General features: G+C 35.4%; 1 protein-coding gene across 1 annotated transcript in view; it reads left to right on the forward strand.

Moving 5' to 3' along the window:
* MDGA2 (MAM domain containing glycosylphosphatidylinositol anchor 2) overlaps positions 1-26,978 on the forward strand; it is an 802,844-nt gene that overhangs the window by 681,619 nt on the left and 94,247 nt on the right. The window contains exon 9 of the mRNA XM_021701373.2: positions 1,649-1,918. Within this exon, the coding sequence (XP_021557048.2) occupies positions 1,649-1,918 (270 nt within the window). The remainder of the gene's footprint in view (positions 1-1,648; positions 1,919-26,978) is intronic.

Genomic DNA, 26,978 nt, shown 5'->3' on the forward strand with positions numbered 1-26,978 from the left:
AAGAATAGTGGACGGCAAATTTGGTGTGGCATTTCTAAAACCTTTTAGCATCTTGATGGAAGAGATGCCAAGTAGAGTTGTACGGGTTTTATACTGCACAACTCAAGAGGGTGTCATACACATCTAGTCAAGGATGCAATAGTGTTGTGCAATGCAGTCCTGAGTGGTCACATGGTTTATTTGATTAAATGAATCCCATCGTTAGTGCCCAGGAAGTAATTGTTATTTAATATAACTACTAGGAGTCATTAAGAAAAGGATTATATTTTGCATATTCTACATAATGAGAGAAGTATGTAACTCTTTTTAGAAATCTTTCCACCAAGAACAAAAACGTTAGGTACCTAATATAGCAAATTTTAATAATAGAGAAAAAGAAAACATTTAAAACAGGTAAGTTAGTCATTGCAGTGAATGTCCACCTGTGGTATAACTTGCAAAGTTTGCTTAAGGTTTACACATGAATATTATGACTTTTAGCCAAATAAGTTCAGACCAAATAATTTAGAAAATGAATTATATACTTGAGTTACCTATTCTATTAAATAAGGGATACTCAGAAGCCAAACTGGGAATAATTAGAATTGACTGACTTGAGGGCCACCCGGGTGGCTCAGTTGGTTAAGCTACTGCCTTCGGCTCAGGTCATGATCCTGGAATCCTGGGATCGAGTCCCGCATTGCATCAGGCTCCCTGCTCAATGGGGAGTCTGCTTCTCCCTCTGACCCTCACCCCTCTCATGCGTGCTTTCTCTCTCTCTCTCTCATTCTTTCTCTCTCAAATAAATACATTAAATCTTAAAAAAAAAAAAAAAAGAATTCACTGACATGAACCAATGGCTTTATCTGTTTCAAAGTCTTATGCTACTTTGGAGATTCTGCATTTTCCACCTAGAACATCATCTGGTTGCTGACAGTATAAACCAAACATAGTCCTGATATTTTGTTCTGGGAAGTAACTAGAAAGAAAAAAAAATGAACTCTGCTACTTTCACCTGCAAATGCTTTTTTAAAGCAATGAATCTCATTCACTGCCCACAGTCAGTAAACGATGTTTCCCATTTCCCATCCCAAGCTGAAATTCCTGGTTTGTTCTCCACCCACCTCTGACTCTTCCCTGTTGCTAGATGTGTTCTTAAAAATAGCTTCTCGGGGCGCCTGGGTGGCTCAGTTGATCAAGCGGCTGCCTGCGGCTGAGGTCATGATCCCAGGGTCCTGGGATCGAGCCCCATGTTGGACTCCCTGCTCAGCGGAGAGCCTGCTTCTTCCTCTCCCTCTGCCTTCTGCCTACTTGTGCTCGCTCTCTATCTCTCTGTCAAATTAATTAATTAACTAATTAATTTTAAAAATCTTTAAAAAAAAATAGTTTCTCTCAGGGCACCTGGGTGGCTCAGTCGTTAAGCATCTGCCTTCAGCTCAGGTCATGGTCCCAGGGTCCTGGGATCGAGTCCTGCATCAGGCTCCCTGCTCCATGGGAAGCCTGCTTCTCCCTCTCTCACTCCCCCTGCTTGTGTTCCCTCTCTCGCTGTGTCTCTCCCTGTCAAATAAATAAATAAAATCTTTAAAAAAAAATAGCTTCTCACAATAAGAATAGCCCTTGGCTTATTGAAAACCATGTGTTTCATCTGTTTTTAACATGTCTTCTACAGATCCTCCTGCTGTGGAACCAGCATTTCTGGAGATCCGGCAAGGACAAGACCGAAGTGTTACTATGAGCTGCCGGGTCCTGAGAGCCTATCCAATACGGGTGCTGACCTATGAGTGGCGCTTGGGCAATAAATTATTACGGACTGGTCAGTTTGACTCTCAAGAGTACACAGAATACCCGGTGAAGAGTCTTTCCAATGAAAACTATGGGGTTTATAATTGCAGCATCATAAATGAAGCTGGAGCTGGGAGATGCAGCTTTCTTGTTACAGGTAAGATTCTAAGTATTTCACCATATGATCAAGGGATCTTCAATATAAGAAAGTGTTTTGCAAATCCATGGAACATACTATGAGTAGCTTGTCTGCTATAGCTAGAGTTACTCATTTCTTTTCAAGGCAAATTTATTTTAGTAGTAGCAGTTTATGTGCCTATAAAATTAGAAGCTTATGTGAATTCAAGAAGATTTGGTGAAGAGGTTGCTTATTTTGAGTGTTTAAGTAATAAAGTGACAAATCTTAACTAGCTTTTTTTAGATCACATTGCAAATATTAATACATATTTTCTTTTGCAAGTCTAAAATTGCTTGTTAACCAACACCTGCTTTGGTTTTCTTAATAGTAGAAAGAGTGTTTTTTCTTCTTATTTATTTACTACCTCTATGTGGTGAAACTCAATTTTGTCCTTGGCTTACCTTTGGTTTACAAATATTCAGACAGAAAGCAATAAAGTTGTATCTGGTATATAATAAATTAGAAAAGAAGTATCAATAAATACTTTTTGATGTCATTATCTTACAGTATATTAAAAGAAATATTAAGTCTGTATTAAATCTTAGGTAATTATGTAAATTATTTTATAATCTATATACTAAGGTAAATTTGTGTGATTTTTGAGCTAGGGTTTAGACATACATTGAAAGGATATATTCCTTTTATTCCTTTTCAGGATTATTTTGTTCTGGTAAAGTTAGTTTTAATAGTTGGAGTATTCATGCTAGTAAAAGAAGAAACTGGACATTGTATATTATCTGAAAAGCAGTTGTAAATATTATGATTAAAGTGTTTCAGACTTAATTAAAACTTGTTCATTGGTAATATAAATCTTTATTCATAAGTTCTTATAAGAAAATTTTCTAAACATGAATCACCTTGAGATATTAAAAAAAATAGTTTTTTGTGATATTAGATAGGTAAAATGTAATGGACTAACCAAAGAATGTGAAGATGTCCCCTTTGCTGGATCCTTACCACCTCTTGATTTTGCAATCCCTTTTATCAACATTCAGTTGAAATTAAAGATTTCTACTTTGATTCTTAAAATGAACTATTCAAACAAAACCAGAAGTCCCTAGGACAATACTACTTACATGGTGACCTCACTGCATATTTTGTATGTTACATGTATTATATACCTTATTTTTACAATAAAGTAAGCTAGAGAAAAGAAAATGTTATTAAGAAAATCATGAGGAAAATACACTTATAGTACTGTGCTGTAAAAACAAACAAACAAAAAACAAAAACAAAAAACCAGAAACCTCCATGTGTAAGTGGACACATGTAGTTCAAATCTCTGTTGTTCAAGGGTCAGTTGTATAAAGAAATCAATGATTCTGTAGAATCAGAGGTCTGAAGAAACTTCAAAAAGACATTTATTTCTTCTATTAAAACACATCACAGTTAGTAATCCTTATGAATTTCCCACAATTCAAAACCCTTTGAAGCTATACTGAGGGAACTAAGGAATAGGATATATACAAGAAGACATATATTCTTTATGCATATATTCTTTATCCACAAAACAGATCTTTGAAGACAATTCTATTTATTTCCTGACAGCCAAATTAAGAAAATTTTAATTTTTTTATTATTATAGCTATTTTATCAAATTCAAGATCCCTCTTCCACTAGTCATGAAGTTTTTACAGTCACTCAAAAGTGAACTTGATCTCACTATGCATCAAAATGTACAGAATTGAACTAAAAGGCAATGGCAGCCCTCAGATTTATATTTACTTTAGCTCCCAGGAAAGTTAAAAAATTCACACCTCCTTTTCCCAGTTATATCATGTGTGTGTGTTGTGTGGGAGTATATGGCGTAGGTGAGTGGGGTTGTGTTTACTGAGAGGTCAGGGTGTGAGAATATTTTCCTGCAAAGGAAAAGAAGAAGGTAAGCAAAGATATTTTGGGAACAGTGAACAGCCTAGCTTGTAGCTCACTGTCCATGTTAGAAAATATTAACTATAATACCACAAAATACAGTGTATTTGCATTTCTTTTATTTACTAATATCGTTATGGTAAAGATAAGCATAGTTTTATTTGTTTGTTTTATGGTTTAAGTAAGCTTTGTGAACAATGGTAGGAACCTAAACACCATTTATCATGTTTTTCTATGGAGAATTTTTACAAGTTCCAGGAAGTATATATACACAGTTATATAAAATTTAGACTTATAAACCATTTAGAAATTTGATCAATGGAGACAATTTTAGATTCTTTTAAATGAAACATATTAAAGGAATAGTGTTTTCTTTAATGGGTAACAGTGAATATATACTCTATAAGAATTTTTATTGCATAACTACAAAGTATAATTACACATGAAACAACCTATATGTATTGTCTCCTTTCTGATGAAAGTTTTGCAATCTGGAAAATATTTAACAATTATTTACTGTGTAACTACTAATTGCTGGGTACTAGGGTGGACACCAGAAATAGAATAATAAATACTTTCTCCCAGAAATCTTTCACCATCATGTCAGTTTCTAAGTTTTATCAGTTGTATATTTGTTTGGTATTTTGAATCTATCATTTTATTTTTATCCCTATTGCACTTGTAAAGCCTTATATTCTCTTATCTGGGATATTACAGTAGACTTTTATCTGATATCTGAATATTCAGCCTCTTTCCCTTTCAGTCCATTTTCTATACTGTGGGACTTTATTTTCCTAGAAAATGTGTCTTACTCTTACTGGAAAATGTTGATGATCTTCATGGCCTGTAGGTGATATATAAATTAATTGTCATGAATTTTCAAATCACTCATTAATATCCCAAATAGAATATATAAAATCATCTGTCCTTCAATCCTACCAGTTACGCCAACTCTAGTCAAATTAGATCATGCCGCCTGCCACCAAATCATTACACATTTTCAAGACTCTCTGCCTTTGTTCACATATTACTTTATTCTTAAATACTAGCCCTTTGTGTATTCCACTACTAGATTATGGTGACCCTTGTGTATGCCTTTACTAGGGTCATTTTGGTTCTTGCTCCTCAGCCAACTAGAGATGTGTAGGTTGTAATACTATATTATTTTATAATTCACAAATTAATTATGTATGTTATTATTTTTCAAGTATCTGAAAGTATCAGTAAAACTCCCAAGTAACCGTGATTTGAACAAGATAGAAAATTATTACACTCAGGTTAAGCCTTGAAGTATCATTTCAGAAACTAACATAATGGCTCTTCCACAAAGTCTTCAGGGATTTGGGTCTCTTCCATCGTATTGTTCAATCATCATCAGTAGATGGCACATCTTATAGCACTAATGGCTACTGAAGTCCCAGCTAATTACTTCTACATTTCAGTGAATTACCTCTTTTTAAGGAAACTTCCTTAAAAAGGAGTAGTTTTAGATACCCTTTCTACTTGCATCTCATTGGAGACAATCCTATTGGTGTATCTGCAATAAAAGCTATGGAGTATAGATTTTATTCTAAGATTATATCACACTTGCTCATATATATTTTAAATTGCCTTAATTGAAAATATTGCAATGGAATTAAGTGGAGATTTTCAAGGAAAATCTCGGTTTTATCCCTGGAATACATAACACCATTACTGACAGGCAACTTTTCAGGAACCATGGCAATTGAGGTCTCAGAATAACTTGAAAAGACAAGAATATGTTTAATCAGAGACTTCATAATATATTCTATTGATGAGCAATGGAATTGAGGGTACTGTGTTACTTATTGCTGCCTAACCCATTACTAAAAACTGAGCATCTTGAAAGAGCACGCATTTATAATCTCACAACTTCTGTGTGTCAGAAGTCCAGGCATGGCTTAGCTAGATCCTCTGTTCTGGGTCTCACAAGGCTGCAATCAAAGTGTTGCCTGGAATGTTCTTATCTGGAGGCTCACCTTCAGACAGGAAGTTGAATCATGTCCAAACTTATTAAGGTTATTGAAAGAATTAATTTCCTTATGGTTGTATGTAGAGGACCCAAGTGTTTTATTCATTGCTGGCTAAGGCCACTTTCATGTCCTAGAAGATAGCTGCATGTCCTAGAGACCACCTGTAATTCTTTGTCATGTGGGCTTCCCAACATGGATGTCTACTTCATCAGGCCAGCAAGAAGAACCTCTAGCACTCTGGTCAGCTAGGATGAAATTTTTATATTGTAACATAATTACTGAAGTGACATCCATCAGTTTCTTCCCTCTTTCAGTAGGAAAGAATTACACAAAAAAACTTGAAAACCAGAGATAAGAATCACTGGAAGTCAGTATAGGGTCTCTCTGCCACAAATACCAGCATTTTCTGCCACAAGGAGTATCTTTTTTTAAATACAACCTACATATAAAGGTAACTAACTGCTTTATCTATGGCAATATTTAAAGAAATCCTTCAATTTAATATCTTTCAACAAACATGGTAAATAGGGACGCCTGGGTGGCTCAGTCGTTAAGCATCTGCCTTTGGCTCAGGTCTTGATCCCAGGGTCCTGGGATCGAGCCCCACATCGGGCTCCCCACTCTGCGGGAAGCCTGCTTCTCCCCCTCCCATTCTCCCTGCTTGTGTTCCCTCTCTCTCTGTGTCTCTCTCTGTCAAATAAATAAAATCTTTAAAAAAAAATAAAATAAAATAAACAAAAAAAATAAATAAACATGGCAAATAGGGTTTTACCAAGCAAAAATTTGCCTGTGATTGTTAATTTCACCTCTAGTTTGGAAATATTTGTGCTAGGATTGTGCACAGTTTTCCTTTTGGTATATTACAATATTCAGATTTACATATTAGAACTACTATTTTCTCCATGTTCAGCAACAGCAGATCAGACACAGAACTAAAATTAGATTCTAGAGAACAAATAAGGCAAAGATGAGAAGATTTTATGAAAGGGAGTACATGTTATCACTCAGTGAATACAAAGAAATTCAGGTGGATTGGGAGCTATAATATTGCCTAAGACAGGAGAAAATATTGTTGGAGGACTCTAGCATTGCTTAGTTTTGAAGAATGAAGAGGAAGAAATAACAACCAAATCAGATTTGACTCCAAATCAAAATATCAAAATATTTTATTCTTTTTTTCTAATGTCAGATTGAATTATATACTGTCCAGATAGAAAATATATTTTATTCCCTGGCAATGCATATGTTTGTTCTATTCAGCCAGATACTTAATTTCTTATGAATATATAAAAATGAGCAACATAAGATTATGGATAAATCATGAACAACTATCAGAAGTAAGAGCAAATGAAATTGGAAAAATATCTAGTACAATTTCCTGTGATAACTTGGGGCGCCTGGGGGACTCTGTTGGTTAAGTGTCAGACTCTTGGTTTTGGCTCAGGTCATGATCTCAGGTCATGAGATGGAGCCCCACCTCTGGCTCCTTGGTGCTAGTCTGCTTGAGATTTCTCTCCTCCTTCCTTCCGCTGCCCCTCCCCCTCCGCCCGTGTGTGCTCACTCTCTCTCTCTCTCTCTCCCCCTCTTTCTCTCTTAAATAGATAAATAAATAATTTTTTTAATTCCTATAATAACTCTAAAAGGTAAGAAACTTGCATGTAAAATCAAATTTTTTCAGGGCAGAGTTTTATTACATTTATTAGAATTTTATTTATTATAATAGATAAACTAGTAGATCCCAATGTTTCAGCCAGATTATGAGTTATAGCTATTTTTTAAAGAGCAAATGCATCATATGTGCTAACAACTCTTAATGTGTAACATTCTATAGTGTGTAAATTGATTCCACTTATATCTTTTTCATCTCAAACAATCCTGTGAATTGTGTGGAAGAGGTGGTGTCACCCTCCTTTGACAGATTCGGCTGACAAAGGCTCAGGAAGCCAAAAATAAAATGTGTGCCTTCAATTGTAAATTCAAGCTCTTTTTGACACACCTCAGTGACTCTTTTATTAGTGGTGCTAAGGGAATTTTTTAATAATTAAGCTAGATGGGCGCCTGGGTGGCTCAGTTGGTTAAGCGACTGCCTTCGGCTCAGGTCATGATCCTGGAGTCCTGGGATCGAGTCCCGCATCGGGCTCCCTGCTCAGCAGGGAGTCTGCTTCTCCCTCTGACCCTCCCCCCTCTCATGCTCTCTCTCATTCTCTCTCTCAAATAAATAAATAAAATCTTTAAAAAAATAATAATTAAGCTAGATAAAATGTAGCTGAGTCCAAGCTGAATCTGAAAAAGCAGAAATAAAAATGTGAATACTAATTAAGGAAGTCAACACTATCACTAAGCAAAAATTATACCAAAATATTTACTTTAGTCTAGGATCTAATTTACACAATATTTTAGACAAATTTTATTTTTTTCCTCTAGTAAACATTTCATGAATAATCTATATTTCACACTATACCTAAGGAAAAACTTCAATTAAAATTTTTATTGTATTTAGTTTGATGTAGAAGTTTGATTCTTCCTTAAATTCTCTCATTACTCATTTTCTTCATTATAAAATCATGCAATTCCTCCAATGAAAGATTTAAAGCAGTGTGGTCATCAAAAGCCTATTGTTGGACCCCAAATAAAACATTGCTACATAAAAGAGCAATTTCAGATAATTTCATGCACTTATATTTCATTATTCACAGGTAGTTTAAAATGTAGACAAACTAAGAAAGTCATGATTCTCATCTGATACACTAATTTCTGAATGACACACACTGTTATTCACTATAACACACTATCTGGTCTAATTGACCAGAGAGAGAAAGTTCAAGTTAAGTCCCCCCACAGGGGGTAAAGAATTTGATAAGGATGGAAATTAACTGAATTTAGTAAAATTAAAGTAGATTTGAAAGAGTTAAACATCAAAGTCAGAAAATTTGGCCCTGGGTTGAGGGAGGGAAGCATAGCTGAGAGACCAACCTACATAGTAGGTTGACCACATCTTGGAACCAGAAAAAGAAAGAGGTAAACGTATACATGCAACTAAAAGCAGGATATAAGAATCAAACTAGGGATGGCTTGTGCTATAGACTGAGTTGCTTCCCTCAAAAATCCATATGTTGCAGCTCTCCCTCCCCCAGATACATACAGTGCCCCAATGTGATAATATTTAGAGATGAGGACTTTTTTTTTCTTAATTTTTTATTGTTATGTTAATCACCATGCATTACATCATTAGTTTTTGATGTAGTGTTCCATGATTCATTGTTTGTGTATAACACCCAGTGCTCCATGCAGAACATGCCCTCTTTAATACCCATCACCAGGCCAACCCATCCTCTCACCCCCTCCCCTCTAGAACCCTCAGTTTGTTTTTCAGAGTCTATTGTCTAGAGATGAGGACTTTGGGAGATCAATCAGTAGGTTTAGATGAGGTCATGAGAGTGGAGTCCTCCTAATGGTATTAGTACCCCCATTAGAAGAGATACCAGAGACCTTGCTCCCTTGCTGTTTCATGTCATGCGAAAAGACATTGAGAAGACAGCCATTGCAAGTTCGGAAGAGAGCAGTCCCCAGAAATTGGCTATGCTGGCACCCTGACCTTGGACTTCCACCCTCCAGAACAGTGAGAAAATAAATGTCTGGTTGTTTAAGCTATCTAGCTGATGGTATTTTGTTATGGCAGTGCATGCAGACTAATACAGCCTGTCACAATCATAAATGCCATACCATGTCAGAAATCACAGTATCAAATTATAGCAAGGAGCAAAGAAAACAAACTCTCATGGTCTGCGTGGAACTTTCTGGATAATGTATTGTGAATGTGGCTGTCTTTCCTTCTTGGTAACTAAATATAAAGATAGTTCTTCATTGACTGAAAGATGTTAAAAATGTCTAACAGTTCAGCCTTTTGTAGGCCATTGAATGCTTTGTGGCCATGGCATCTTTATCTGTAGAACGGAAGACCTGCTTCCCATAAAACGTAATTTAAGGAGTACCAAGTAAGCTAATCAGTGTGACAGTAGCAAAATAGTACAATCATATAAATTTAAGATGGACGGATTTTCAGATTTAGCCATAGGTAAGCAAACTTTCTGCTTTCTATCCTGGTAATATAACAATGAAAATACCACCATAAAAAGTGGGGGAGGAAGGATAACTGATTGCAGAAATATTGTCAGTAATCAATATACACCTGAGCTCTGGTCAAGAGACAGATGTGTGATGAGACAATCAAGCTGGAGTAGAAGCTAGTGACATTTTGGAGCTAATTTGAGAGAGGACTTTGTATTATAGGTGAGGTGGTTTTTTTTCTTCCTTTGTATATTATTTTAGATGGATTATTACCTGACATTACCGTAGGGCAAGAAAGCAGACTCTGACTGACTTGAAACACTAGAAGGAGAATTGAGAAAGAGAACTAGAGCCTGGCGGAGGGTAGACACTGTAGAGTGGTGAGGTCAGCCAAGATGGCCGGCTCCTGCATTTCTTCTTTTCTTTCCCCTGTCCCCTCCCCTGACCTTTTCAACAGACAACTCCCCAGAGACAGTACCTGGAATTGAGGTATTGGAAACTGGAGATACTGGAGGGAGAAAATCCCTGAGGAGGACCAGGATGGGAAGATAGAGAATCATGGGACTGACGCTGAAACCAGAATCTCTCTGACCTGAAGCACTCTTCCCCTTTCCCAGAGGAGTACAAACAAGCAACTAGCCTATTTCACCCTTATAGACAGTATCAGACAAGGTAGTTAGGGGTCTTTTAGGAAAAAAATATGCACAATCAAAAACAAAATTATTATGAAATAAAGAAGACAAAATAATCCATTTCACAATAAATGGGAGTAATAAGAAACAATACTATTTTAAATACCACAAAACAACATCTTCAGAGAAAGCAGGGATGATATAAGAAATAGAAGGAAGAACACTAGCAATGAAGAAAAACCACTTGGTGATAACAGATATAAAAAAAATGTAATTGCTAAAATAAATAAGTGACTAGTGTAAATATACAGAATAGACACAGCCAAAGAATGAGTAGGTTAGCTGGAATATCTGGTTTAGAAACCTTCCCAAAAAGCAGCAATAGAGAACACGAATATAATGTGAAATTTTAAGAGATGGGGAGAAGAGAAGCAAAAGTATAAATAGAAGTCCTCCCCCCAGGACCTGGAGGAGTTCCTGGCACAGCGAATACTATTAATGAACACTTGTTGAATGAATGAATGAATGAGTGAATGAAGCCATAAGAAGAGAAGAAAAAATTTTTAAGTTTAAATTTCATATGTGAATTTTCATCCGGGTTAAATTAAACACATTACTTAAATTATACTAATTATACTTTAAAATTTTGGGCCACTTTTTGACTCTGTTTATACGTTACAGAATATTTGTCAGTTTTTTTCTTTACACTAATTTTCTTTCATTTCTAATTTAAGCAGTATCATACACTTAACCATATGTTGACCATGTCTTTAAAATACACACACTATACAACCCATGTCTTTAAAAATTCCTACTTTTGGGGCGCCTGGGTGGCTCAGTTGGTTAAGCGACTGCCTTGGGCTCAGGTCATGATCCTGGAGTCCCGGGATCGAGTCCCGCATCGGGCTCCCTGCTCGGCAGGGAGTCTGCTTCTCCCTCTGACCTTCCTCCCTCTCATGCTCTCTGTCTCTCATTCTCTCTCTCTCAAATAAATAAATAAAATCTTAAAAAAAAATTAAAAAATAAAAATAAAAAATAAATAAATAAAAAATAAAAAAATTCCTACTTTTTTAAATTGAAGGCTAATTAGTATACAGTGTTATATTAGTTTCAGGTGTACAGTTGTTTCAACAATTCTGTACATTTCTCATTGTTCATCATGATAAGTACACTCTTACCTATTTCACTCATCTCCCTGCCCACCTCTTCTCTGGCAGCCACCAGTTTGTTCTCTGTATTTAAGAGTCTGTTTTTTTGTTTGTCCCTTTTTTTTGTTTGTTTTGTTTCTTAAATTCTACATATGAGTGAAATCATATGGTATTTGTCTTTCTTGAACTGACTTATTTCACTTAGCACTATGCCCTCTAGGTCCATCCATGTTGTTGCAAGGTGACATTTTATTATGTTTTATAGCTGAATGATACTGATGTCATATATATATATGTTCAATGGTTTCTTTTAAAAACCATTGAACATTATAATTTAGCTTTGCTAAACTCTTGAAAGTTACCTGGTAAAAATGAGTGGGACCAGCCTTTTTACTATCTTCTATAGGACCAGCCTATATACTATGTACAACCATACAATTAGACAAATTCTATGATGTGACAGTTTTTAGGAATGGAAAAGGGGTAATTCCTGTAAGATGGGAATAAGACTGTAATTCCTGTAAGATGGGAAACTCATGAGGTGAGCCCTATTATCAGTCTAGCTCTCTGTTTAGGGACGTATGCCATATATGAGCATCCTGAGCTGGAGTCCAAACAGAGCACAGATTTCTGGCAGGCCTGGGGAAATATATATTAAAGTTTGGGGCAGCACAAGGGACTATCTACAGGGTAGAGCACGGGAGCAGATAGGGCTATGTAGAGGAAAGGTAATGGGAGTTTGTGTGGATTCCATATTAGTCTTTACCTGAGGATTGGGCTACACAGACAAGGTGAAACTATATGAGGATTAGCATTTTCTGCTATTTGGGTTCAGAGTCGAAAAGTGATAGTAGAATTCAAGCAGTGCTGGAGGAAGCTAGGATTTCAGCAAAATAATATATACCTCCTTAAAATTTCAGACATCCTGGTGGGATATCAGAATGATTAAGCCTTAGGAAATAAGGGTCATGTTTGAGAGGAAGGGCTTAGTCTAGATACTCCCTGACAAAGGCTAACATCAAGCCCTGATAAGATTCCTGGGCAGGCAGAATTTAGAAGTTGAATCCCACCAAGTTAGAAGAGCTTGGGAAACACCCTAGGTTCTCCACTGATCTCACCCATAAAATGTAAAAAGCTAGCATACAAAAGTATCAGGTGGTCATCAGGTAACTGAATTACCCAGTAGAATAAACACAACACTCCTCAGAGGAAAAGAGCATGTTCAGTTATCTGTAATATTTAATGTTATATCATATGTAATGTTATATTTATTACTAATAACGTAGTAATAACAATTATAATTTATTACTATAATGCTCAATAAACAATAAAAATTATTGACACATAAAGAAAATAGGAAAATGTTACTCTTAGTTAAGAATAACGATGGTCTATTAAAAAGGAGTCCTGAGATAGCCCAAATGTTGGGTACAGCAAAAACTAGCTATTATTAATAATTTCCAAGTATTCAAGGAAAATATGTTCTAAGATTTAAAGAATAAATGCAGTATTTGTGAGCAAATGGATAAGAGGGGGGAAAAAAACCCTCTAATAAAGAACCAAATGCAAATTCTGCAACTAAAACTCTACAGTAACTGAAATGGAAAATTACCTGGATGGGCTTAAGAGCTGAAGGGTCAGTGAAATTGAAGACAAATTGAAAGAGGTGATACAATCTGGTAGAAAAAGAAATGAAGACTAAAGAAAAGAGACTTAAGAACCTGGGGAATAATATAAAATGGTCTAAAATGGATGTGATTGAAGTTCTAAAAGAAGAGAATGAGAATGGGACAAAAAAAAATTCTTCAAAAAGCAGCCAGAATAAAAAATGACATTCTGATGATACACATAGCAGTTACCTTCTCATTAGAAACAATGTGGGCTGGGGTGCCTGGGTGGCTCAGTTGGTTAAGCGACTGCCTTCGGCTCAGGTCATGATCCTGGAGTCCCTGGATCGAGTCCCGCATCAGGCTTCCTGCTCGGCAGGGAGTCTGCTTCGTCCTCTGACCCTATCCCCTCTCAGGTGTTCTCTCTCTCTCAAATAAATAAATAAAAAAAAAAAAACTTTAAAAAAAAAAAAAAAAAAGAAACAATGTGGGCTGGAAGACAATGGAACAACATCTTTAAATCTTCAAAATTCTTTAAAATATATATCCAGTGAAAACATACTTTAAAAAAAAATAGCATCAACTCTATTTTTCTGAACAATGAAAGCTAGAGAATTAGTAGTCAGCAAAACTGTACCATAAAATATGCCAAAGGATACTCTTCCTACTAAAGGGAAAGGTTATCAGTGGAAACCAGAATCTATAAAAATAGAGTCTTTCCTCCTATGTTTCCTCTAGGAATTTTATAGTTTCAGACCTTACATTTAAATCTTTAATCCATTTTGAGTTCATTTTTATGTATGGTGAAAGACAGGGGTTCAATTTCATTCTTTGGGATGTGGATATCCAGTTTTTTCAATACCATTTATTGAAGAGACTATCTTCTCAAAATGTATTCTTGGCACCCTTGACAAAGATCAGTTGACTTCTATGAGTGAGTTCATTTCTGGACTCTTAACACATACACTCACATACACGTACACACACTCATGCAAACACACTCATACAAAGAAACTTTTGAAAGTGATGGGTGTGTATTACCTGGGTTGTGGTGTTGGTAACACAAGGTATATGTATGTCCAAAATTAACAAACTGTATATATTAATTATGTGCAGTTTTTTGTATACCAATTATATATCAATAAAGCTGTGGAAAAATGAAATGAAGAGGATCAGATCCAGGAAATAAGTAGGTAAAGATAAAAGACTATGTTTCTTTTTTTCTTCTAATTTCCATAATAAACAGCCATACAAAGAGTGATCAGCAAACTACAGCTTGGAGACCAGCCAACTGATTTTTGTAAATAAAGATTAATTGGAACATAGCCTTCCCCACTTGTTTATGTATTGTCTATGGCTACTTTCATGCTGCAACAGGAGAAGTGAGTGAGTGGTTGTAACAACAATCCTATAGCTCATAAGCCTAAAGTATTTACACTCTAGCCCTCTAAGGAAAAGTCTGTCAATCCTTGGTTTGAAGCAAAACAAACAAACAAAAAAGCATTATTAAGGTTTATAACATATTGAGAACTAAAATATCACAACAGTAGCATAAATGATGGGATTAATTTGAATTATATAGTTATAAATTTATAACATTTGTGAAGTGAGAAGTGAATAGGGACCTCAGAAAATCATGAAATGTGAAATATGATATATAAAGTGATGTAATATTGACTTTAAACAGAATCAGTAAGTTAAATTTGCATAGTTTTAGTCATACAGAAACTTCTTTTTTTTTAAAGATTTTATTTATTCATTTATTTGAGAGAGAGAGAGAGAGCGAGCACATGAGAGGGGGGAAGGTCAGAGGGAGAAGCAGGCTCCCCGCCGAGCAGGGAGCCCAATGCGGGACTCGATCCCGGGACTCCAGGATCATGACCTGAGCCGAAGGCAGTCGCTTAACCAACTGAGCCACTCAGGCGCCCAGTCATACAGAAACTTCTAAGAAGTTTTTTAAAAAGTGGTACATCAAAGGAATTAAAATGTACATGAATTTACTCAAAATATCATAGGAAAAGAGCAATATGTGAACAATAAAAACATTGAAGGGACAAAGAAAATAAAGAGTAGGATAGTAAGCTTTAACCCAATTATGCCAATGATTACATTAAATGTAAATGAATTTAACACTCCAGTTAGTTATCAGAAATCATGGTACTGGATTAAAAAAAAGGAAAAGCAAGTTCTTTACAAGATGCACCCTGCTGTCTATAAGAAACACATATTACATACAAAGACACAAAGAAGCGGGAAGGAAAAGAATGGAGGAACACAACATGCAAACAGCAGACAGGAAAACTGACATGGTTGTATTATTATCAGACAAAATAAACTTAAAGACATAGAAAAGTTGTGAATTAAAAAGGGACATTTAAGAATCATAAAAGAGGAATTTATAGAAAGACATAATAGTTATAAATATGTGTGTGTTTCTAATAATAGAGCTGCAAAGTTCATAAATACAAAAGTGCCAGGAGAAATAGACTATTCCATAATTATGGCTGAAGATTTTAACATCTATCTATGAATAATTGATAGAATATGTACCCAGAAAATCACTGATGTTTTAGAAGATCTGAGCTATATTATCAAACAAATTAAACCAATTGACATTTATAGATCATTATACCCAAAGTTGTAAACTTTGTGCACAAGGAATGCTCACTAAGCTATATAATATGCTGACCAAACATTTTCTTTATAAGGTTAGGAATAAGACAAAAATACTCACTCTTGGGGCGCCTGGGTGGCTCAGTCGATTAAGCATCTGCCTTCAGCTCAGGTCATGATTCCCAGGTCCTGGGATTGAGCCCCATGTTGGGCTCCCTGCTCAGTGGGGAGTCTGCTTCTCCCTCTCCCTCTGCTCCTACCCCCCCACCTTGTGCTTGCTCTCTCTCTTTCTCTCTCTCAAATAAATAAATAAAATCTTAAAAAAAATACTAAAATATTCTTATCCTCCACAAATATTATACTGCAGGTCTTTACCACTACACAAGAGAAGTAAAGACCAGAAAGGAAGAAGTAAAAATAATTCTATTCTCAAAATCATATGGTTATTTTTGTGGACAATCTTACTTGAATTAATAAGATGATTTAGCAATAGCATAGGATACAAAATCAATCATTTCTGTATAAAAATACAATACATAAAATCAATAATTTATAATAGCTATAAATGTTTGAAATTGAAATGTAAAAAACACCATTTCTGATGACATCAAAATACAAATAATTTTAACAAAATATGCACAAGATATACACTTGAAAAATAATAAAAAAAATTGCTCAGGGAACTGAAACAAGACCTAAGTAAATGGAGAAATATACCAAATTCATGGAATGGAAGAATCAATATCATTTTGATACTTATTCTCCAAATTAATCTATAGATTCAATGCAATCTCAACAAAATTCCCAGCGTTTTTTTTTTTTCTTTTTTCTTTTTTTGATGGAAATTGAAAATCTTACTCTACTTTTTATTTGGAAAACTGAGTTCCACCAATAGTTAGATCTCTATTGGGGAAAAAGAATAAAGTTTGAGGTCTCATACTACCTGATTTCAAGGCTTACTGTAAAACCACAATAATCAAGATAGTGTGGATTTTTTATAAACGTAAGGAAGGATCAATCAGACAAGATAAAGAATGAAGAAATAGACCTCTATGGTTGCATATATGATACATGTAAGGTCAACTGAGTTTTTCAAAGTGACTGGCATAATCCATTGCAGAAATGATAGTTTTCTGGATAAATTGTGCTAGAACTGGATATCCATATTGGAAAAAATAAGTCATAAACAATACCTTACACTGTCCACAAGATTAACTTAAAGATAGACTGTAGATGTAAATATAGGAAACTAAAACTGTAAAATTCTAGAAGAGAACATAGAAGAAAATCTATGCAAATTTGGAATAGGTAAAGATTTCTTAGAAAGTGAACAAATAAAAGCACCAGTTATTAAAGAATAATACATCAGAGGTCATTAAAACTTTCTGCTCTTCAAAAGACATCATTAAGACATAAAAAGGCAAGACAAGGGTAGAGGAAAATATGTGACAAGAGGTTTGTATCCAGGGTATATAAGTAATTCTTAAAACCCAATAATAAGACAAATAGTCCAAATAAAAAATTAACAAAAAACTTGAATGGACACTGCAGAAAAGAGTATATAGTTGACCAATAATTGTGTAAAAACTGGTTGCTATCATTGGTTACCAGGGAAATGAAATTTAAACCACAATGAGATAACACTACACACACATTATAATGGCTAAAGTTAAAAAGACTGACAATACCAAGTGTTGGTGAGGTTGTAGAATAACTGAAATTATCACACACTGCTCCTGGGAATGTCAAATGAGATTACTTTTTTTGAAAATAGCTCATCTGCCTCTCAAATTTAAATATGCATTTACCAAGCAATGTGGCAATTCAATTCCTAGATGATTACTCAACAGAAATGAAGGCAGATGCCTATATAAATATTATGCACAAACTTTATTTTTTAATTATTTTAAAGATTTCATTTATTTATTTATTAGAGAGAGAGAAAGAGCATGAGCGGGGCAATGGGCAGTGGGAGAGGGAGAAACAGACTCCCTACTGAGCAGGGAGCCTGACCCGGAGCTTGATCCCATGACCCTGGGACCACACCTGAGCAGAAGGCAGACGCTTAACCAACTGAGCCACCCAGGCTCCCCTATGCACAAACTTTCATAGCAGCTTTATTTGTAATAGCCTCCAACTAGAAACAATCCAAATATCCATCTACAAGTGAATGGATAGACAACTTACGATCTACTCATGAAATGGAATTATACTCAGTCATAAAAATGGAAAAAAAGGAAAAAATTACTGGTAAACACAATATATGGATGGATGGATTTCAAAAACGCACTCAGTATGTTTTCTGTCAGAACCTGACATAAAAAGTGCATTATTTATGATTCCATTTATACAATATTCCTGAATAGGCAAAACTAACCTTTAGTAAGAGAAACTGGATTCTGTTTGGCTGAGACTGAGTGGAATTGATTGATTACAAAGGGGCATTGTGATGGAAATCTCCTATATCTTGATTAGGATGGTGATTACCTAATAATACATATTTTTCCAAACTCATCAAAATCTGCACTTAAAATGTGTGCATTTTATCGTATGTACATTATACCTCAGTTAAGTATTACCAGATAAATGAATGATATTTGCCAACTAAGGTAGGGTTGAGAATAAGGAGGTATTTTATAATATGAAGGTGCTTGTTCTATTTAATGTTATCATGGATATAATTTTCCTAATCCATATCATGTTAATATATTTAAGGTAATTTTAAAAATTGATTGTTCTTCAAAAATTCTTTGTTTCTTTTTCCTCCACTAACCTCTAAATTACTCTCCTTTAGATGGAGACACTAAACTGATTATCTTCACAGATTTCCCCTTCCCATGATAACCACTATCATCGTTTTTCAATTACGTCCCTTAATTTAAGAGATAGCAGCTGTTACATTAAGAATATAGAACAACCTAATATGTTGGTTACAAAGGTCATACATACAAGTTAAATGAAGAGGTATGAATCAGGTTTTGAGGTTCTTGTGGGGTTACCATTTTATAAGCAAGAGTGTGACTGCTGGATAGAGTGAAGGGAGGACAGAGATAACCTAACAAGGTTAGCCTGTCGGATTCCAAAACTATTTCTCACAGTTTCCTGATATTATTTCGGGCAGGCATTAGATCCAGTTTGCAGAGGATAAGAAACAGTCTGAAATCACAAATAGTTTCCCCTGAGAGAAAAGAGTTCTCATAATATTTCACTGACAACCAGAGAAGAATAAAACAGAGAAACCCAAATGTAGAAATGACACATATGTGTATGAATGTTTTATGTTTAGTATTTCTATCACTAAGAAAATAATAGGCTCTTAAGAAAGGATCTGTTTAGTACTTAGTACAGTTGGATTTTTTGTGAGATATTGCGTGGTAATAAAACCAATCTGAAAGAATCAAAGGGCTTTTTAGTTCAGTGGAATCAAAGCCAACTCCCAAACTTCCAAGTGTCTGTTTAAGCACCTTGCCTCTGTTTGTCACCCTGAAGGGATGATTAATGGATGAGAATAGTGCAAAACTTGTTCCAAAGGCATGCCAAAAACCAGACTCAAAGTGGTTAGGAGAGAGATTCCACAGATGATGGCTCACAACCTTATCCATTGTCTTTTCTCGAGAGAGATTTTGTGACAGAGCCTTAAATCGAAAAAGTCAATAGAGGTTTTCTTTTTATAAATTCTTTTCAGGTTTTAGACCAGAGGATAAAACCAAAGTCTTACAATTTTACATTACTTAAGTAAGCATAACTTAAAAAATCCCCTTCTTTCATCATTCTAATGAACTTTGTCTATTTCAGAAGAACTCTAATGTGACAGTTATGATTAGAAGCCTCAGGATCTGACTGCAGGCAGATACCCGCCTTGCGGTCAGATCCAGACCAGTGCTTCTTAGCAATATGATAAGAACAGTTATTTGTGCTCTAATCTTTTTCCTGTGCTAGGAGTCATATTCACAGATCTTTTAGTTATTCTTAGAGAGGCACGGTGATTCAGTTTCAATAACTAGTTTCCTTTATTCACATCTAAATCCACTTTATTAATTCAAGTTACATGTTTTGGAGAAAGTAAGTGTTCCTAGAAGATAAACAGCATACCTTCCGGGCTCCTCTCCAACTCACTTGAACACCTCTTGCTCCCTGCCTAAATGATATTCGGCACGTTCATATTCAGCAATGGACCACCCACATGTGCAGCAACAGCACTTGCCAAGAAGTTAATGTGGTCTATAAGTATGCCATTGAACATTCCGCTGTCTCAGCCTGAGAGCCACTGGGTCAGTTCATCCATCTGTGCCCCCTCCATGTGCACGCCCCAGCCAATGGTCCTTTAAGCGAACACAAGGCTTTAAGATATTTGGCACTGTAAAGTTTTTAGGGAATGTATAACTTTAGGAAAAAATGAGCACATTTATTTGCAGCTTACTGTATATTCATGATTCCGGAGCTAAATATTTCACAAAATACAGGTAACTCTCATTCTAGAGATTTTGTCAGTCCTTATCTTTATGAGGTCCTGAGTTGATAATACTCTCAGATTGCAATATAGCATGACAAATCTGGTTGAGTACCAGGGGTAAATTGTGGTTTCAGTTTCTGTACTCAGTGGATGGAGGAGGAAAGCAGGGATACTTCTTAGATTAGTGGAGGTGACATCAGGAAATCCACCAGCCTGTACAGTATTTGTGTGTGAATTAGGGGACAAGTCCTCTTTCGTGAACAGATGTGACTCCTATGTCACCACAGAAGCAGTTGCAGGAGGAATAGAGCCTGAATATTAGCCCCACTGACCGCATCAGCCAGACACACTTGGTTGTGGGGGACCATTTCCAGCGATGTTGGATGTTAGGACAAAAAAGGGGCTTTGGATCACATGAATTCAGAATGTAGCTCTGTTACTGGATGGTTGCTTACTACAAGGCAAGCTGTTTAAGATCTCTAATCTTTAATCTTTTGTAAGAAGAAAATGATAAGATTCTCATCCTGCAGGGGATTGTGCATTTTAAAAAACAAAACAAAACATAATGTGTGCAAGTTGATTCACATAGTGACTGACAAACAGTGAAACCTAGCAACAGAAGTGCCTTGAAAACTCTTACTTTTAGGAGGGATCAAGCATTAATTTTTCCTTACTCCAAGAAAGAACGGTTTTATTCCCTAAACTAAGCTTTCTTCTAACGCTTTAGAAGCCACGATTGGAATATTTTCTGTGACCAGGTAGAAGAACACTAGAAGCAGGTTTACAAAATTATGAATAGGAAGACCCCAGTGGGATCTTCATGAGAAGTCATTTATCCAGATGTATTTGTGGTATATGAACAGAATAAAAAAATCCCTCGGTGTCTGAAATTACAAGACTGAACAAAAATAAATTGAATCTCTACAATTACATCATCAGTGGGATTTTTTTCCCTTTTAGACACACTCCATTGCAAATTTTGTACATTGGTATTTGTTTCACACACAGTTTCAGTTACATAATTCCGATTTGCATAAAATTTCCTCACACTGTACACCACCTTAAGGGAACTGACTGTTTCTTTGATGGAAGCTGGAATAAGAAAGGAAGGACAGGAAGGCCTGAAGTGATGGGCTTTGGATTACATGAGAGAAGTCTTTTAGGGGTTTCCAGAAAAAGCAAGCGAAAAGTCTGGAAGCTTATAAAGATATGGGTATAGTATATAAACAGAGATTTTTGGTTATTCCATATATTGGCTCATAAATACTCTCCTTGCATATTGAAGGGGAATGTAGATAGTATTTCTGTTTCCTTTCTGGACCATATGAGAATTAGCAATTGGCTTCCTAAATAAATGGTTGCTAGATATTTCACTGATTTGATTCTCCAGCAGTATTTCTTAGGTGTAGGATGTATAGGATGAACCAGGGAAATAAAATTGGTCAGCAAACAAGGTACACTCACTACAAAATAGGAAGTTTGTGTTTATCCCAGGGACTGGACACCATACACACTGAATCATTTTCTATTTCTAAATCTGCTTTTGTGTTGTGAAATTTAATGATATCTATGTAATTTCTCCTGCAGTCTCAATTTTGTCTCTGTTCCCTATGCCACCATATATACATACCTATTCTAGAGTTAGCTCATTGATAGGCATCATTGTAATATATGAAAGAAGTGGTATAAGTCTTGAAGGGATATCCTAGAGACCTTCACCTACCAGCAAAAGAGAAGCACAGAATCACCCTGCATCCATCATTGCGGCAGAGCCAGATGTAGCACTCCAGATAGCTACCTTGACCTTGTGCTTCTCTCACCCACTGACAATTGACATGTACTATGTACACTTGAAATTTTTAAATATAAAACAAAGCAAAATAGTTTTATATTCTCTCTGCCTTGGGAGTATTTCCTGCAATGTTTCTAAAGAGAGAGATTTCTAATAATTTCATTTTATCCTACCATTCTTGAAATAATATACATTGAGGAAGGTAGCAATCAGATGCTGTGTTTGAACGCCAGCTTTCTTTGTATATTTAGGTGAATGGTGTAACCCCTCTTCCTTCTCACAAAATGTTCATTCGGATCTTTTTGAGGGATGATCTTGCAAACCAGGCAAGGAAGATAGTCTGCATTAGTTAAGTAATTATGATGTTCATATTAACTCTCAAGATTTGCAGCTCAAGCCAAGTAATATCCTTTGGCATATTTGCCCTTTTCAAACTCTGTGAAGACTAAAATAAGTTAATATTTGTGAAAGTACTTTGTAAACTGCAAATTCCTATATAAATTTGAGATACAGTTTTTGTCCCTTAAGATTTTTCTTTCTCCAAGAGTCCTTGGTTGTAGTGGTAAATTATAGTAGAATAACTTTTAAACATCAGCCCCAGATGTATAATTTTTATATGTGTCTCAAATACTGGACAGGGTGGTGGGCAAGCTCTATGGTATACAGAGGGAGTAATTAAAGTACAGAGCCTTTTCTCCTTTCTCTTCATATACGTCTCTCCTCTACCAACAATCAGCCATCTTTATTTTGGGAGGACCTCTCCACATTATTTTTCTTTAGAACATGTGGTTTGTTTTGTTTTGTTTTGTTTTTATTTATTTATTTGAGAGAGAGAGAGAGGGAGAGAGCACAAGCTCGGAGAGGGGCAGAGGGAGTGAGAGAAGCAGGCTCCCCGCTGAGCAGGGAACCCCACGCGGGGCTTGATCCCAGCACCCAGGGATCACAACCTGAGCCAAAGGCAGACTCTTAACCAACTGAGCCACCCAGGTGCCTGAACATGTGGTTTTTATACACATAACAATTACTTAGATATGTCCTTGTAAAATATCAGTGGATTTGTAAGTTTCATTTCTAAACTTTCTCTAGACCCTTAGCAATTTCTTTCCTATTTACATGCCAAATGTGAAAGGTAATGGTTTCATCAAATCCAAGTCATTAAAATTTTGGACCAGATCCTAATCTAAACCTGCTTGGAAAAAAAGAAATCATATTATTCATATTTTGCATCATTTAGTTAAAGGTGTTATTCATTTAAGTTGAAATGTTATCTGGTAAATACATATATTTATTTTATATTACCCAAGACAATATATATATTTGGTGTGCAAGCCAATAACTACTTTGTATAAATATTTTGTTTTCTAGGTCAGAGGTGATTCAATTGTGTTGAAATATTGCTTCATTAAAGTTTAAAGAAAATAAATGGGCATTCATTTAAATTTGTCCAGTTGAGTTTTAAAATTGCTTCAATTTCCTGTGCTTCTACCATTACAATGAAACCAAGTATGGAACTCTTCCTAGAGAGTTTTTTCCTTTCCTTTCTTTTTTTGTGGGAGGGGATACAGTAAGAAATTAATATTTATTTAAATCTATTTCCCCAGTGTTATGATAAGTATTTTATACAGGCTATATCAAAAAATATAAATAGAATAAATTGCATATGCAGATCTACTTGAATCTCCAGAGATAGCTTTCTAACCCAGCTAACTTCATAAAATAATTGCTGTTTTTAAAAACCAAAAAACCTAATTGAAAGAGTCCTTGGCAGTAACTAAATGGATCTATTATTAGTAATATTTGTTGATTACACCATGTTTATTAATTTTTTTATTGTATTAATAAAGAATTTTGACTTTGTATGGCAGATCCCTGCTCAAATGAAATTATGAACTCCTCTGAGTAGTGTCTTAAATTGGGGGAGGATTTTTACAATGGAAAACATATCCCGTTACCTACTGATGTGGATATGTGTGGCTTGAGCATTTAGTGGTTTGGTAAAACTTATCCTTTTTTTTGCAAGAAGTAATTATTCAACCATATTACTTCTGAAAACCCTACCTGGTTGCCTATTTCAGTATGAGTGATTTCTTTCCTAACAACCAATCACAGGATTCTTGGTAAATTGTCATCTTTGTGTCTGATCATCATTTTCATTTAGCTAATAGGCCTGGAAGCCATTTTCTTGGGCCATCATTTTAATGGCCTCTGCCTTCCTAGAGATTAAGAAGAAGGCTAAATTATTAATACTTGAAGATGATTTTAGAATAATTTATAAAATTGGGTCTTTTGTTCATTCCACATTTCAGATATTGAAGTAAAAATATTTAGACAATTTGAACTCATTATAGTTAAATAATTTTCCAAGTAGGTATTTCTATAAACAAACTTCCTCTAGATATCTAATCATTTAAAAACTATCTGTAAAGAAAAATTGAATTATATGGTAGGATGTTATATTCAAATGAACTTACATTATTTTAGCAAACTATTAAAAAACTAAGTTAAGGGATGCCTAGGTGGCTCAATCAGTTAAGTGTCTGCCTTCGGCTGAGGTCATGATCCCAGGGCCTGGAATCGAGTTCTGCATCGGGCTCCTTGCTCAGCAGGGAGCCTGCTTCTCCCTCTGCCTGCCACTCCCCCTGCTTGTGCTCTCTCCCTTTCTCTCTCTCTCTCTTTCTCTCTGACAAATAAATAAATAGAATCTTAAAAAAAAAAAACTAAGTTAAAAGTTTGCACATAAGTCGAAGTATTTTCTTTCACTGCCTTTTTTTAATTAAGAAAGGAACATCAGAATCTACATAATTTTAATTACTTAATTACTATTGTACTTTATGCTAACACATTTTAATAAAGGATATGAATTGTATGATGTTATTTATTGAGCATATCATGAGAATCCTACTATCTGGTGGGGGATGGGCAAAATAAGTGAGAGTGTCAGATGCAGGCTTCCAGTTATGGAATGAATAAGTCACAAGGACATAAGGAACAGCATAGGGAATACAGTCAACAGTATTGTAATAGGGTTGTTTGATGACAGATGGTTGTTGCACTTTGGTGAGAATAGCATAATGTATACACTCGTGCGATTGCTGCATTGTACACTTGAAACTAATGTAACATTGTGTGTCAACTGCACTTCAATAAAAGACTACTCATTAATTAAAGTCTAAAAAATATTACTGAAAAAAATAATGTCATTACAATGACTGATCACTTGAAAATGTATTGATTATGTCTAAACAGGAAGACAAAGTATGGATAAACATGTCTCTGTCTCAAGTATAAAGGCATTTCACTTAAATGATTTGGTTGGGTTATAAATTGTTACATGTCTTGCCATTTTTTTTTTTTTTACAAACTCTAAACAAATCATTAACTGAGAGATGTTGTCATTGATTTCACAGCTGTATAATTTAGTTGTTACGTTTTTGTTTCCCCCCCCCGCACACATACTGACAAGTTATCACTGTTGAAAAAACTCTTCACATTCAGTTATTGCTGCTGTAACATTCACTTTAATTCTAAGATAAATTGTTCTTTATCAGATACAATAGTTTCTTTCGTCAATATTACTTAGATATTTTCCATTTTTGCATTCCTTCTTTATATTCATTTACCACCTTTCTAGTCAAATGAGAATAGGCAGAATCCGTCAATTCAGTAGTAATTCCTTTATTACTTCCTTTTAATGAGATACGGCCTAATATTAAATTTTAAATATAGGAAACACAGGTGAGTGTACTGATTCTTTTTAAAAATGTTGCCTTTGACTTCACAGAATTAAACCTTTTTGGTCCTCTGAATACTTCTTATGCCTCCACTTTCAGGATACTAGCCTTTACATAGTTTCAAATCAAGACACTAAGCTTTCAGAAGAATAGGATACCAAGAGGTAATATAATTCTTCACTCATCCAGGATGAGATGCATACAGTCATTCTCCATTTCAGTTAGAAACTCTAGTGTCCATTCGAGTGTCTGAAGATTTAAAATTTAGGAGTTTACCCACAGTATCCACTCAGGACAAGTGCTAATTGGATGCTTATCTGCAATGATTTTTGAATTAATCAGCCTTTCTTTGTTTCCCAAATCATGTTTTTTGTTGTTGTTGTTTTGTTTTGTTTTAACAGTATTTCCTTACTGGTTTCCTGCCCAGGGCTTCTCACTCATCTAGTCCACTCTCTTCTTTGCACCAGTTAGAGTTAAAAAGTATAAAATGGATTTATATCATATTCCTGATTAAAAACTTAGAAAAATCCTCATTTCCATAGAAGCATTTCTTTTCTTTTTTAAAGATTTATTTATTTGAGAGAGGAGGGAGGGGCAGAGGGAGAGAAAGAGAAAATCTCCAGCAGACTCCCTACTGAATGCAGAGCTGGGCTTGATCCCAAAACCTTGAGATCATGACCTGAGTCAAAAATCAAGAAGGGGCACCTGGGTGGCTCAGTTGGTTAAGCGACTGCCTTCGGCTCAGGTCATGATCCTGGAGTCCCGGGATCGAGTCCCACATCAGGCTCCCTACTCAGCAGGGAGTCTGCTTCTCCCTCTGACCCTCCTCCCTCTCATGCTCTCTCTCTCTCTCATTCTCTCTCTCGCAAATAAATAAAATCTTAAAAAAAAAAAAATCAAGAGGGATGCTTAACTGACTGAGTCACCCAAGCACCCCATCTTTTCTTTTATTTTTAATATGACTCAAGATTAATTAATTTGAAGAGAAAATATTTATGGTTCCAATGATTGCATGTTCTTTCTTCTGTCCTATGAAGGAGTGACAGAGCTGCATAGATTTTTGCTGTATATTATGTCTCATAGATCATAATGAGTAATCTACTGCCTAAGCTGGCCTATGAGTCTGACTGAA

Source organism: Neomonachus schauinslandi, chromosome 9, assembly GCF_002201575.2.
Source record: "Neomonachus schauinslandi chromosome 9, ASM220157v2, whole genome shotgun sequence".
NCBI classification, from domain to species: domain Eukaryota; kingdom Metazoa; phylum Chordata; class Mammalia; order Carnivora; family Phocidae; genus Neomonachus; species Neomonachus schauinslandi.